The sequence below is a fragment of the Oreochromis niloticus genome, linkage group LG17, assembly GCF_001858045.2.
Source record: "Oreochromis niloticus isolate F11D_XX linkage group LG17, O_niloticus_UMD_NMBU, whole genome shotgun sequence".
Taxonomy (NCBI): Eukaryota; Metazoa; Chordata; class Actinopteri; order Cichliformes; family Cichlidae; genus Oreochromis; species Oreochromis niloticus.
The window spans coordinates 35721031-35736994 of record NC_031981.2 but is presented as its reverse complement, the minus strand read 5'-3'; the positions used below and the strand labels follow the sequence as shown (position 1 = coordinate 35736994).

Here is a 15964-nt window from a genome sequence, read left to right as displayed (position 1 = left end):
CAAAAACTTTTACAATACATTAAACACCTTCAAATTTAATCAGCCAGAACTTCAGGTTCCATGCAGGAAAAAAAAAAATCACTAGAGTGAGACATCTTCTTATGCCCATCTTCGTGAACATAAACGCGCCGGTTGCCCCGCCAACACAGATCTGGAGGCGTGGACGTCCGGTCCACTGATTGGTATCTGAGGCGCGCACGCGAGTACAATAGCACTGAGTGGCTGGAGCCGTATGACGGAGTCAGTCAGCTGGCCGCTGATTGGCTGAGTCACCCAGCTGTAGGAGAGCGCCAGAAAACAAGCTTGAGCGGGTGATGTTGGATTCTCCAAGGAGTAGTGTAGCCGAACAGGAGTCTGAGGAAAGGATTGGAAAAGATTTGAGGAGGACTGCCTGCTTCTTTCTGAAGAGGAAATAAACTGCTATGTTGGTCTGAAGGAGCGGCGCCCTGACAAGTGTGTAAAACGGGGACGCAGAGCCACACTTAACGATTTCATTCATTCAACAGCGAAGGTAAAGAGTGGTGATTTCCCTCCAGAGGGTTTCTAATTTCTGCAACACAGAGCTATAATAGTGTCCCTGGCTAGGTAACTAATTAATGCCAAGCCTTACTGACTAATTATATCCTACAGAAACGCATTTACCTCTATTCACAGGCTCAGCAGCGGCTAAAGCTGTGAACCTATTTGCATAAAATAATTTACGGCCGCAACTCCTGTTGCAACTTAGAAATAACATTCTACTAACGTTGTATATTAATACTTGTAGCTGTAATATTATTACTGTCAGCTAAAAAGTTAATGCGGCACTTCAGCTGTAAAGTTACAAGGTTGAGGGTTGAGGAAGAGCAGCGCAGTTAGCTTTATGAAGGCTAGTTAGCCGATGCTCTTTGCGCCAAATTCAGCTGACCACGGATCTGGGTTTACTTTTAAGTGTAACTTTACAATTCGCATCGCCTACGCGTCATTCCCATTCTCAATATTTGTCTTTACTTTGGAACGCATTTTTCCCAGATGGAGGTTCAATGCCTCGCACTGAAGGACCTCTCAAGTCCAAGGAAGAGTTCAACGATGGGGCCGGAGGAGGAGGAGGATGGGTCTCGCGGGGAACAAAAGGTAGGCTAAGGTGGCACCCTGCTTTAAATCAGGTGAGGCAGGTTTTATAAGATTCATCTGAAAGAGAGCTTTGAAATCAGGGCAATCAGAGCGCTGTGTTCAGTCACGTGAGAGCTTCTGAAGAGCTTAAGTCCGCTTATTGCTTTTGGCTTTCAGCAGCAGGGGCTGTGGGCTACAGTGCTAAATAAGATCTCGAGGGTTGTACAAATCAGTGTGAGTTGCTTGATTCCTCCAGATTCAGGAGCAGGCCTCCGCTCTCAGATTCAGCATATGGGTGGCTTATTAGGATCTTTGGAGATGTGTGTTTATATAGTGGATGAGTTGGTATGAATAAATTCAACCAGGATTACATGTTTTTCTTTCTGTGTAATATCATTCTTTGCTATAAAATGACCCCTTTCCAATTCATTCTGTATGAGAGGATATTTGAGCCTTTATTAAGGCAAACCTGCACTAATTGGATCACATAACTGTCTCCATCACAGGAGAATATGTGTGCAGAGAAGAGAAAATCAACACCGCTAAAATCTGCAGAGTCCACCCTTCCTACTTTGCTGATCAACAGAAAAGGTGCTCCCTCTGAGCTCGCCCACATTACCCCCATCAAACACACGTCTCTGACCGAACCCTGGACACCGACGGCTAACCTGAAGATGCTGATCAGCGCGGCAAGCCCAGACATCCGGGACAGAGAAATGAAAAAGGTGCTGTTTAGACCGATAGAGAATGATAAAGACCAGCCAGCGAGCCCAGATAATGTGGTGGAGGATCCAGAGGTGGAAGATTCTTGTCAGGTGTGGTGGGAGTTTTTGTTTGTTTGGTCTTTTTATAAAAAAAGAAATTTTAACACAGATTGGATTTATTGTGTTGTGGTTCAATTTAATATTCTCTGAAAAATATATTTTATTGAGGTCCTGTTTAAAGACTAGTCATTTAAGCTCTGGATTGTTGGATTGGTTGACTAATCCAAAAGACAACGGCATTTATCTCTGTCCAGTTTGAAGCAGCTGATGAAGAGGACGATGCAGAGAAAAAGCCGAGCAGAAAGCAGAAAAGTCTGGGTCTGCTTTGCCAGAAGTTCCTTGCCCTTTATCCTGATTACCCACCGCTTCACAGCCCCATCTGGATTTCGCTGGATGAAGTGGCAGCCAATCTGGGTAAGAACCAGTAATTTGAGAGCAGCAGCAGTTGGACACAGGGGATGGAGATGACTACAATTGGTTTCACTGTAAACTCTACATGGGGCCAGGAAAACACTGTTATTGAATTTGGGAATGACTGCTGCTAATATCGTGCACACATTTTAGAGAAATGTTCCACCTGTTCATATAATCCTGTCAGGGGTGGAACGGCGGCGGATCTACGACATCGTGAACGTGTTGGAGTCCCTGACGATTGTTGGGCGGATAGCCAAAAACAGTTACACCTGGTACGGTCGTCAGCGGCTGGAAGCCACTCTGGAGGAACTGCAGCGTAAGGGCCGACAGCAGGGCTACCACCTCCAGATGGAGCAGGCCAACGAGGCCAGGGACACCGGACCGGGCAGAGAGGATGACGGGGGAGAAGGAGATGCTGGAGGCGGTAATAAACTGAAAAATAAAGATTGGAGATGAAGAGTTTTGAGTGTTTAAAATTAACACTATAAGGAGAGTGTGCCTTTTCTTCCACATTGGCTCCAAATAAAGATTAGACCTTTACCATAGTCTTCATTAGACAATAGTATCACTTCAGTTGCCTGCATGTAACAGTTTAGGTGTAGGCTTATTTTCACGGGCAAATGCTTAACACTACAGCTGAATAAGGCCTTAAACCCACAGGAATGGATTCAAGCCTGGTTACCGTAGCGACGCTGCCTCTGTCTGCTCACAGCTTGTCGTAAAGAGGTTGCACGTTTGCAGACTTATAATGTGGCTGGATTCTAATAAAGATCTAGTTTGTAAAAGTTGTACTGAGATTTCAGGTTTGATTTCACGTCTCTGAAATGTTTTCATTCAGACTGAGGTTGTACAGAAGAAACATGTTTATGTTGACAAGTACTTTGAATTTCTGTATGGAGTTTTGGTGCCTGTTATTAATGAATAAAATGTAATTAAACATATGATTCATTGGATTTTCAGTGGGCTGATTTTTACTGCTAATTAAGAAAGCAGTAGTTTTTTTACACTGTCTGTTTCTTCTGCTTGTCTTTGCAGCCGGTAGCAACAGGAAAGACAAATCTCTGCGCATCATGAGCCAGAAGTTTGTCATGCTTTTCCTGGTGTCCAAAACTCAGACTGTTACCCTGGATGCAGCAGCAAAGGTCCTCATCGAGGAGAGTCAGGACTCATCAAGTCACAGCAAGTACAAAAGTAAGAAATCCAGAAGTGCTGCAACATGTATAGTGTCGTGTATAGATTAGAATGTACAGATTACAGGAAACAGTATTTCACCAAACTAAACACTGTGTCCGTGTGATCTCCAGCTAAGGTGCGGCGTCTGTACGATATCGCCAACGTGTTGACTAGCCTCGGCCTCATAAAGAAGGTTCATGTCAGAGAGGAGAGGGGCAGAAAGCCGGCCTTCAAGTGGCTCGGCCCGGTTGAATTCAGCAGCTCTGTGAATACTGGTGAGAGTTAAAGATGACCTTAGTGAACTCTGCTAGAGTAACTTCAAAATATAAGACAGTCCAGACCTTTGGTCAATCTAAGAACTGCGTTTGTCATCACTGCTCTTACCCTAAATCAGTTGTCATCCATCTACCTGTAGGAAACACTTTGAATGTAGCAGCCATCACCTCATCTGAGTCTGCACAGCCACTAGCAGGCCAGGAGCTCAGAAAAGCAAAAATGGCACGTCATGCCTCCTTCAGCATCACGCCAACGTCCGTTGCGGTCCAGCGGCAGGTCAGCTCCGCACCCAGCAGCCCGAGATGTGAAGTAACCGGTAAGAGACTATTTTTGGGGGGGGTTGTTTGTTTCCCATCTGGTGGCGGGAGACGGCTAACCGTCCCTGAGCCTTTTTTTAAATCTGCAAGTCGTGCGCTTTGACTCTGCGGAACAGCATAGAGCTTTTTCAATATCTTGTCTGTTTGTTGTCTCTGTGCCGCAGCCCTGCAAAACCAGCCTGTGGATTATTCCAGAAGGACTACAAGCAACAGTGCAGTGTGTCAGCTGCAGTTTGGAAGTAATGCTGAGTGAGTAAACACTAACACACAGATACTCGCATGCACTTGATTTAGATTTATCGGCAGTCTCCCAGCACAGATTTACTGCCAAAGAATTTACAGCACACATAGCTCTTCCTTTTTCTTAACCTTTGCCAGCACAGACTGTCAGTAATGTTGATGAAGGACTTTAAACTGGAACTGTATAGAACTGGGAGTGGGGGGGGGATTGGGTCATCTCAAAGATCAGCATTCTCCGTCTAAAGTCTAACTACTGAGTTTTTTATACATGGCACATTCAAAGTCATCTCTGTTGTCAGGTTAAAAGATGCTGTGCCCTGTCCCCTACAGAGTCTATTTTGTAACCTTCTCTTATTTGTTATATTTTACATTCAGTGCCAGTGTTTGATTTGACTGATGTGTTTCGCTCAAGGCTACATGTAACAGGAGCTGACTCTGTGGACATTAATAGTTTTTGTCTCCTATGAGTGTATGAGTTGGCGGCATACATGGAGTACACAGTAGTTCATGTTATTTCCTATTATTAACTAGACTACTCGTGGCCAAACCACAGCTGCCTCAAGGCTGTGGCTGTTAAGTGTTTTGTGGGGGAGTAAGATAATAAGACATGGAAGTGTGTGTTGAAAAGGAATATTTTTAAAATGAAGTTAGGCAAAAGTGCACCGGGGGCAGTGGTAGCCCACAGGATAAGAGCTAGACGTTTATGCCTGTGGCCAGTTTCAAGTCTGCGTTTCAGCACGAGATGCAGGGGCACACAGACCCAGCTCTAACACAGTAACCTTTTGATGAGGTCAGGAAATTTTACCTGCATTTCAAACCATAGAAAGCAGGACCATAAAGCTTATGCTAAAAAAAAATGCACAGTTTGTACAGTTTAGTTTGCTGAAACCTGTTTTATTTGTCATTTACTCGCTCATTACTAAAAGCCGCAGGAGGCTCTGTTATGGCCAGGACCCTGCAATGTTATGCTATTTATAAATAAATAAATAAGGTGCAGTGATGCAAGAACAAAGTTTTAAGAAAATAACTTAATTTATTTCAACTTGTTATTTCTGCATCCTGCACACTTTACCCTCATTTTCACTTCAAATATGTAGTCATGTGGATAAAGCTCATGCTCCATTACAAATATGCCTTCACCTTCAATTCAAGTCACTTTTATTTATATAGCGTCAAATCAGAACAGTTGCCTCAAGGTGCTTAATATCGGTAAATACCTCACAATAATGGCGAGAAACCCCAACAATCAGACAACCCACTTTGAGCAAGCTCATGGTGACAGTGGGAAGGAAAAACTCACTTTTAACAGGAAGAAATCTCCAGCAGAACCAGGCTCAGGGAGGGGCGGCCAACCGCCATGACAACTTGAGGGTGATGGTAGGAAGACGGAACGTGATACACATCAGTGCATCATGGGAAGCCCACAGCAACCTAGGCCTGTTGCAGTGTAACTAAGGGAGGATTCGGGGTCACCTGATCCAGCCCTAACTATATGCTTTATGTAAAAGGAAACTTTTAAGCCTAATCTTTAAAGTAGAGACGCGTCTGTCTCACTGTACTATTGTAATCATAAATATTTAAATGTTTCTCAATCAGATTCTTACCAAAAACTCAGTCTACAAGTAGCCAGAGACATATAGCTTACTTTTTACTCTCCCCCTCATTTTTTTTCACCCCCATCCTCAGCAACCGACCCGGCACACCACAGCAGACTCCGCTCACCCACAACAGCAGCACTCCCCTTCCCCCGTCCTCCACCCATTCCACCCTTCTGGCACCACACCCCCAGCCGGAGCACCTCTTTGCTGCTTCCCCGTCTTCCCATTGCTTGGCCTACCTGCCCAGCCTGTCCCAACCCTCCGTGGTCATGCTGTACAGGCCGCCAGAAATGCCCAACCAGATGCCAGATGGTCAGACCTCACCCAGGTTAGAGGCAACGAAGAGGAAGAAGGAAGAAAGAGAGGAGGAGGAGGAGGAGATGGTACTTAAAAAGAAGGGAAATTCTGCGTTAGAGAAAAGTGAAAAGGTGAGATGGTATTCTGTGGCGATGTGGATTTTAATTTCTGTTGCTAATTGCTATTCCTGTTCCAGTTAAAAACTAACTCCAAGCTAATTATTCGGTTCAGTGCCGTAATTCTGACAGTCAGAAAATCCTGTTAGTAATTCACCACGGCAGACAGTTAAACTGAAAATGGAAAATGTGGCATGCTCACTGATCAGGATAAGTCTCGTTTGGTGTAATTAAAGACTTCTCATCTCAGTAGAGTATAAGATAATTGATCATTTGAAAACCTGGTGCAGTTAATCAGGATACATAAAATCAAAGTAATTGGATGGTTCTGTGTCACATGCTTTTTAAAAGGTTGACTGAGAAAATAAACTGTAAGCCAGGAACATGACTTGACTTTGTTACTAGAAGGGGGAGATGTGTTATAGTCTGAGAGTTTTAAGGACTGAAACAAATGCAGATCATAAGGCTGTAACATCAGATGTCATTCATGCTCTTTCCAGACTCGAGCTGAAGCTTGCAGGGAAACAGCAGAGTGCTCGCAAGCTGATAACACCAGGACTTCTCCCAGTCGAGCAGCAGGCCTCTGCAGAGAGCAGGTGATCGGCAAGAGTGGAGGCGGCAACACCAGCAGCGAGCACGCTCAGCCGTCACACTACCTTTATGTCCCCAACAATGCAGGTAATGCACTGTTTTAGGAAACTGGGTTGAATTAAGCAGCACACAGAGCGAGATGTTAACTGTATGATTTGCTGTGACAGAAAAGGGCCCGTAAGAGAGGGACGCTATGATTTGCACCCATTCACTCTTTTACTGAGAACATTCCCTGCAGCAGGTCCTTTCAGTGCTGGAAATCCAGAGCACTTTATTCCCATGATTTGGGAACTGAATTTTAATTTTTTTTTATCTTTGCTTTATGAAAAAGAAGAAAAAAAAATCCTTCAAACCTTTTAATGGGTCTCCTGTCCTCTTTTCTAGGATTAAACGGCCTCAACTTCCTGCTCTCAGCTGGTCAACCAGCAGCCAGTCTAGCACTTCCTCCCAGCAGTGTTCCCACCTTGGCACTGCCCTACGTCCTGGTACCATCTGCTGCCCTCTCCAGCTACCCCCTGGTGGCCGGCAGTCTACAGCAGCAAGGCTCTGATGCTCACACAAAACTGAGCTTCGGTCTGCCTGCCATGATGTCACCTGCCCACTTCATGGTGGGGGGGCTCCGTATAGTGTGGTGCCGGTTCCACCGCCGTCCACTCCAGAACAGAGTGGGCTTTACAGGTCGTCAGTTGGCACGCCGCATTCTCCCTCAGGACCACGACAGACCATCAACATCAACACACCAGAACCAATGGTAAGAGCTGACTGTACTGCTGTAACCCTGCTCTCTCTCTCTTTCTCACACACACACACACACACACACACACACACACACACACACACACACACACACACACACATGCAGAGCTGTCTGCCCTAAAATACATCAATGTAATTAGCCTTCATAATGAAACATGACCTTTCTCGTATCAGGCACTTGCAAAATGTCACAACACAGCTTGACACGAGAGCAAGTGCAGCATCTGTTTTGTGGAAGGTTTACCCTCGTTTACTCATCTGGACACTTTGTGTCACAGCAGTTAAGACTGATTAATCTCCAGCTTGTTAAATGGGAATGAATTTTACTGCCTGCAAAGACCAGTGTAGTGATGCTGGTTTAGCTCTCATAGAGGAAGTTACTGGGCAGCAAATTCACACGACGTTATAAACAACAGAACAAGACAATGACCATGTTGTAATGATGCATTAATCCCACCCACTCTCACTTTCAGTGTGTAGAGTTACGTCTACCCACCCATTTTCTTAGATAATATTCAGTCTACCGACTGCCATTGACCTTTCAGCAAGTGAGATTGCATCTACTGCTGGCAGTGGCTGCTGTTTATGCGTTGGGTTGTCTAAATGTTCCCTAAATGCATTCTGTCTCTCTTTACAGACTCCACATACGCCCAAGGAAACCCCAGCATCTTCTTCAAAGGCTTTCTTTCAGACCCCGGGCACTCTGGGAAGTGTAGTCAGTGCTGCGCCAGCTGTCCGAAAAAGGGGATCAGCACAGAGGAGACTGGACATTGGCCACCATCCAAGCAGCTGATGAGACGGGAGCTTGTGTTGAACGTGCCGTCTTAAAAATTGATTGTGGTGAACCGAAAATGAAACAAAGAATATGGTTTTAAACCTTTGGTGCTATGTTTCTAAAGACAAATTAAGAACTTTCCAAGAGTGTCGAATGTTTTCTTGTAAATCCTGGAGAGTCTCATATTTTGCTAATTGACTGAGTTTTATTAAAGGGGTGTCACACTGTGAAATAAGACACTCAAAACTATCGAGATGTCCTCAAGGTTGGATAATGGGACACTAGGTTTAAGAGTAAGATAGTATTACCAATGCAACAGTGCCCTCCTGTGATGGGAGCCGGTCACAGCTGTGTTTTATGTTTCCTCCTAGAATGATCAAGCTACCTATTTACAAGAGCTGTAACAATTATCCAAAAGCACATTTCATGTTATGTGTTGTGTGTTTTTTTTTTTTTTTTTTTTTTTTTTTTTACATATATATATATATATATATTTTAAAGGGGACAAATAACCAGAAACAGTCTTTTAAATGTTACAGCTTTCACCAAACTGGCACACTTCAGGCATTAACTTCTCTGCATGGGTATCACAGCACAGGAAAACGGGCATGCAACACGGCATCGCCGATGATTCGTTCACTGTTTCGGGTTCTGTTTTGTAATCGTTACACCCCTGCTAATTCTTCATCCTTTGTTGTAGCCCAGTTGCTATTTATATCTTAGCGAATATATGTCGATTACAGGGTCTGTAATGAAACATTAAGTGTTTAGCACTAAGTATTTGAAGAATGTACATGTAATTTTGTAGTAATCGGCCCATTCAGATTTAGATACATGAAAAAAGGTGTAAGAGGACACGTGTGAGCTGCTTAATGTCGGTTTACAATGACAGTGGTAGGACAATCCCTCCATTTTAGACATTAAGTGAGAAGAAAATAATCACTAAAGCCTTAAACGTTTACAGCCAGACGAGTATCCGAAGGAACAGTTGTTATATTTCTCGATGCTTACGGGTGGATTTGTGTTCTCGTCAGGAAGACGTACCCGGCTGGTGCTATGTGCATTCTCACGTGTAACCACTGTTACTGAGTGCTGAAAGACAATGTGACAATGCTCTCAGGTACTTGAATACTAGTGACTGTGCTAGAGTTGGATTGGGAAAAGTATCAGAGTACTGTAAAGTGTTTTTCCTCCTTTGTTTATACAGGGAAATCAGTGCCTTAGTTAACGGGGCATGTTGCTAAGAGAACATCGTTGTTGCCTCAAAACAGATTTTCTCAGGTTGTCAGTGAACGAGGCCCAGACAACCCAATAATAGGAGTTATTCAGGAGAGCTTAGCTATGTCACGCCAAAGGCTGTACAGATAATCCACTCTAACCAGTGGGTGTGTAGTTTATGTCAATGTTTTTAATGACATAGTGTAATTTACAGTGTTTATTGTCTCTGTCCTGATTTTAAAAATAATGGTTATTGCACGGTTCGTTTAGTAGCTGCAACAGCTGGAAACCCGTTGCTGTTCTTTCATTGTAACTGCACACACAATGTAGTTCAGAGCCAAACATTTCTGTGTGACTTGAAACAAAATAAATGATATAGACCAGCTTTACAGTCTTTGTCTGTATTTCTAACAACTCCATTTTATCATGGGGATGTCAAAGAAGAAAATAATGATTTAACCGCTTTGTTTTTCTAATATCCATTCGAAAGGGGCGGGAAATATACTAACACAAGAATCCCAATGTTAATACAATTACAGATGGCTTCAGTTTACCAATTTGGGAATGTGCAGATGCCACTAATAATTCAAATTCATAATGGCCCAGCAGATGGAAACAAGTGATGCTAGTGTAGACAGATGACACTTCATCTTATTGAACCCCAATCCTTTTGTCCCCATGATAGAACAGAGAAAACCGACTCATAGTGTGTTAAAACATTTATATTTCTTTTTATTCAATCATCTTCCAGAGAGAGACTCCTGCACAGCTCAAACGCCAGTTGCAAGAGCTCTAACATTAGCATCATAAGCTGTGTCTCATATAGGTGTTATTTTGGTACTTTACACGTCACACAGTTTCAAACATTGCTTATATGGAAAGTTCCTCTTTTCTGTGTCTTATCTATTAATATGCCTGTGCACTACAACTTCCTGTTTTTCAGTCTGGCTGAGCACTTAGTTTGTGAGTCAAAGGTGGCCTTGCTCTACAAGCCTTCATTATTAAAGTACATAAAACAATCTAATGAGCAGATACACATTAAAAAATATTTCTTTTGTCCCTAACAATCTGTAACACAACTCCTGTTGGTGCAAACTGTGTAGTGATTTGTGTATTAAACAGTCACATATGATCCATGTGATAATCAGTATGATAATGCCAAATATATGTAATGATTCATGTCTAGCAGAGGCAGTACAGACTATTAACATTCAGGCTGCACATGTAGGGAAAAAAAACTGGCGTTTCGATTCTTATCTGCGATGAATTGGAGTTTCAATGCTGGACAGCACATTTAACACATCAAGTGTGATCTCGGGGTCAGACCGGGCTGAGTGCGTAGCAATTAGAAAACATACCATCTGTGGATACAAACATGCAGCTATCAAAGCCTTTTTATATCAGCACTAAAAGTGAGCCAAGGGAGCGCTCGATGGATCTCTGTGAGGCATTTATGACACTAAAACTCAGCAGATGGAACAATTAACTTTATATAGACAGACAGTTTAGCCAAGTGTCTGCTTTGACCAAAAAACACTGGAAACAGAGGGAAAAGCAAGAAATTGGCATTTAAATATGCATTACTGTTAGTACCACCCCGACCATTACTATTACAAAAAAGAGAAATTATTACTTCCACTTGAAGAGGTAATATTGTTACACTCACAGGACTCTTTATTCAGTACACCTGCTCAACTGCTCATTAACACAAATATCCAGCAGCTAATCACACAGCAGCAACTTACTGCATTTATCTACAACCTCAATGTAGGATCCATGTAGAATCAGGATGGGGCAGAAAGATCTGAAAGACTCTGAATGTAGCATGGCTATTGGAGTATTTCAGAAACTGCTGAGCTACTGGGATTGTCCCACGCAACCATCCCAAGGGTTTATTACATAGAATGATCTGGAAAAGGGAAAATATCTAAAGAGTGGCGGTCGTCAAGATAAAAAATGCCTTGTTGATACCAGAAATCAGGAGAATAGCCAGATTACTTCAACCTGATCAGAAGGCAACAGTCAATCGGTGAGAGGAACATCTCTGAAAGCACAACATGTCAAAACTTGCAGCACAGTGCCATACTGGGTGCCATTTCTGTCAGCTAAGAACAGGAAACTGAGGCTTCAGTTCTCACAGGCTGACCAAAATTAGATGATGCAAGACTGAAATGACATTTCCTGCTCTGATGAGTCTTAATGAGTCCAGACTGCTTTGAAGTTGTAGCAAGACACTAGTAACTAAAATAACTACTTGCTAAGTCATAGGATGCAGAAGAGCATCTATGAATGAACAACAAGTCAAACCTTGCAGCAGATGGGCTGCAGCAGCAGAAGACCACACCAGGTGCCCCTCATAAGAACTGAATATCGAGGCTACAATCATACCCACTGTTAAATATCCCAATTCTTTGATCTTTGGGCTGAAGGAAGAACAACACTCGGTGTATAAATGCTCAGTCAACAACGTCTTTAATCAATACCATTTTCTTTATTCCATACAACACTTTGAGCATTACCAACGTCCGGACGGGAGATGTGCACGGGAGGGTGTCCGGCAAAATCTCGAGGTGTCTGACCGTTTCTCACATTCTTATAGCTTCAGCCCCCCTCCAAACTAAGCATTCACATTCTTTCTCTCTCAGTGAGCCTAAGTTACGACCTTGGCTTCTTGTGTAGTATGTTTTGTTCTTTCTACAATCAGAAAAGCAAGGCCATGATTCTCTGCAAACAGTATTCTCTTTATAAATCAGCAGTATGAAGTACCATAGAACAGTGTAATTCATTCACAGTAAATCAGCAGTCTAATGTAATACAAATCAGTCTAATCAATCTAATAATTTCACCTTCTAACTCAGGAGTATAATGCAACCTAAAACTATATAATGATTTCATAAGCTTAAATCAGGTATAATGTAACATAAGACAGTGTAATCTCACACCACTCACACGGGCTGGACATTAAAAGATTGGATAAATCTGCCTGGTCTGATGACTCAGATGGTGGGGGTCAGAATTTGGGGTAAACAACATGAAAGCATGGAGTTATCCTGCCTTTTGTCAACAGTTCAAGCTGCTGGTGGTGGGATAGTTAGGGGTACTTTTTTTTTACACTTGCCCCTTGGTACTAAATGAGCATTACTTAAAGACCAAAACCTACCTGAGTACTCTTGCTGACCATCTCCCTTTATGACTACAGTGCATACATGCAATGCATCTTCTGATGGCTGATGATCTGACATCCTCTCAGATCATCTGAGATCTTCTCGCAGGGTCCCCCACGGAACATAGTCAAAAAAATACATGTAGACTAGTTGGGTAATCTCCCACACCCCTCCTATTTTTACTGTTGTTTTTCTTGTGAGCTTAGAAGTCTCCGAGGTGAGGTACCCCCACAGCACTGCACCCAGTAACTCCAAGAAGGCTGGGCACCCTGAACTGTCATTCGGCACATATGCGCAAACAACATCAGGACTCATTCCACAATGTGAAGGTACAAGGAAACGTTCTTGTCTACTGGGAAAAAAACTCCAACATACAGGCAGCAAGCTGATACAAGCATACCTGCTCTGCCCACCGCCAGGGCCTCCTGCCTTAAGTGCTACCTGACACACATTGCAGCCAACCACTTCACCACCTCCTGGAGGTGGTGGACCTAAACAAAGGCAGGCCCATGTTGCCTGGTTGGGGCACTCAAGCTCGCTCCCCAGGCTGGCTTCAGGGTGGGGCCCAGGGAGGGGACACTGGAGCCTTGATTTCTTTTCTTTTTTTTTTCACAGAGGTTTGTCTCTGGCAGTATAGCCACCAAAATAGTGTAGTAATACATTACTATATTAGTGACTTTAAAGTACTTGTCCAGCTTAAGCTTAATGACCAGTTATTTGTTTTTTCCACTCCACTCTAGGGATGGTTAGGGGGTTATGGTTATGGTTAGGCACGTTTCTCTGTTTCTTCTCTGAATGCTCAACATTTAATGCTGTGAAAAACACATTTCATTTCCGTTTATGAGGGCATGGTTTTTCTCCTCTCAAATACTTGTGACCATATTAGCAGCAGCTCTACCTGCCTAAATCTGTTCTTTATTATTGGGCCTTAGTTTCTGCTTTTAGAAATTCTTTCTGAACACGAGGCTTATTAAACCCAGGTGTGCTGCCACATTCCTAAAACTGTCACAAAACAACAGAGAGCTCTGTATTGAATTCATTTTTTTTAAACTAATGTTGCTACTTTTTGTAGTTTTACATCAGGTGTTTACATCATTCATACTTCATGTACACTTTCCTCCAGTTCACTAAGTTTGTTGTTGTTGTTGTTGTTGTTGTTTTAACAATATAGTCTATAATATCAATGCATTTCTTTCTTTTGTGTATATTCTGGGTTTTATTTTTCTCCTATCACTTATACACTCATGGAAAATTGTCCCAGAAGCCTCGGGGAGCACATCGTGTTAGTTCCTTTGGTTACTCATAGTTCCAGCCTTCCTCTTTTCTAACTAATTTTATTTTTACCCAGAATTTTTCTTATAGTGGAGCAAGGTACCCTGACCTTATAGCTAAAGCTTGAGATTCCTGAATACTTTCTGAAAATTCATTTAGTTATTACAGCATGCCCCGAGTAGTTCTGTCCAGCTTTCAGAAATGCCTTTTTAATGAGATACAACAGTGTTTCCCATTTACTTTAAATTTTAATGGAGGGATTTTTTATTTGTAGCAAGTTTGTGGTGGGCTAATGGTAAGGTATAGCTGGAAACAATCAAGCTGGAATTCATCTTGTTGGTTTCATTTGCAGAATGTTTGTAAGCTAGCTGTCAGGCAATTTTTCTGCAATTACCTTATCTGCAGGCTCTACCAGAATGTTCTCTTTACTGTTGTAGTAGTGATGTTTCATTAAAGACACAGGGAAATGTCACAGAATAGCGGTTAGCTAACATTAATGTCAAACTCTACACTTTGCTCAGTGCTCAGCTTTTTGTTAGCTAGTTGTAACCAAGTTTCACACAAACTACTCAGTGCCTAAAGGGCAACATCAGCAGTACAATGTATTTTTTTGTTTAAACTGTAGCTTTGACTATACCTTTTTATTTTGCGACACTATAACTTGGAACATAGATGAACTGTAAAAATAGCAACTTTATAATTATAGCTGATTTCTGTTTTCAGTTGTCCCAGTACGCACTTAATTTATAACACGCTATAACAAATTCCAGATTACCCCCTTGCTTTGTTTCAGATGCTGGTTGCGAGCACAGCAGTCCCACTTACCTACAGTTCAAATCTTCAGTTTGCATGAGGCAGCCAATCACAAGGATGCTATAAGGGAATGGGAAGGGAGCTAAAATGGCAGATAAGACTGCATCGAGATAAATGAGGATTATTTTGAACTGAGTCATGCAAAGCCACTGTATTAGGATGAAAAAAATACAGAACAGGAAACGATAACAGGTCCTCTTTGAAGGGCATAATTCAAGTCTACTCATTTCAATTTGACTTTTTAATTAATTACTGTTGTGTGTCTTGTTGAACTGTGCTGAAGTCAATTTTTCACTTAGAATACGGCTTTTTATCGGTTTTAGCTTTCAAATATAGTTTTGGTATCTATTTATAGGAATCGTCGGTCCTTTATGTTTGAAGTTTATGATGTAGTCATTGAAGAGTGTTGTACTGGTGAGTGCCACATCACTGCCATTGTCTCTAGAGCTGTAGTGTTGGATATAACTGATTTCTTTCTTTATCTTCCCTGAGCGATACAAAACAACAACAACAACAATTTTCTTGTAGTGGTTTTTACATTCTGTGTCCAGCAGGGTGCAAGATTACAGCACATTTTACAGCAGTGGTGATTTAAGCCCTGACAAATTTTCTGGGATACTGCAAATGATTTCCCTGTAAATGGATGCATGCGCAAATGCAAAGATATAGTATTGTCTATTGTATTAAAGTCTGTTGTCTCTGTCTCCTTTCCTGTAATCCTAACAGGAAGACCAGTTTCCTTTTTCCTGCACAAATCCATGAGTTTTAGGACAGACTGCACTCTCTCCATTGGCACACAGCTGGGGGTTCTGCATGCTCCCTGTAGTAATATATTCAACCACATGATCCAGTATAAATGGATAAGACAGTGATTCTATATTTGAAATCCGAGCCACTGGAATGTGGTATGACATAAAATAAAACAATAAGTCTTTTGGGTTTTTGTTATAGGAATAATCCACCATATAGTCATTATACAATTCTACTGCCACCATAATTGTCCCACACAAAAGACAAAAGAAACACTTTTCACAACCTCTTCCAACTTGGTTACTCGAAGGGAAACTATTATCAGCTGGCTTGTGGTC

At 42.3% G+C, this 15964-nt stretch overlaps 1 protein-coding gene across 1 annotated transcript; it reads left to right on the top strand.

The window, feature by feature from the left end:
* The first annotated feature begins 218 nt into the window (after window positions 1-218).
* e2f7 (E2F transcription factor 7) lies at window positions 219-10012 on the top strand. The gene is made up of 13 exons (XM_005475550.4): window positions 219-511; window positions 1012-1113; window positions 1599-1907; window positions 2111-2270; window positions 2455-2694; window positions 3306-3461; window positions 3575-3718; window positions 3859-4035; window positions 4201-4285; window positions 5963-6302; window positions 6788-6965; window positions 7263-7629; window positions 8272-10012. Coding segments are annotated over exons 2-13 (2259 nt in total). The 5' UTR covers window positions 219-511; the 3' UTR covers window positions 8273-10012.
* Window positions 10013-15964: the final 5952 nt, after the last annotated feature.

Bases quoted from the DNA above. Each gene is read 5' to 3' on its own strand.
- e2f7 (XM_005475550.4), top strand. From the start codon at position 1,012: ATGGAGGTTCAATGCCTCGCACTGAAGGACCTCTCAAGTCCAAGGAAG. The intron at 1,114-1,598 runs GTAGGCTAAGGT...TCTCCATCACAG, and splicing joins GGTCTCGCGGGGAACAAAAG to GAGAATATGTGTGCAGAGAA. The intron at 6,303-6,787 runs GTGAGATGGTAT...TGCTCTTTCCAG, and splicing joins CGTTAGAGAAAAGTGAAAAG to ACTCGAGCTGAAGCTTGCAG.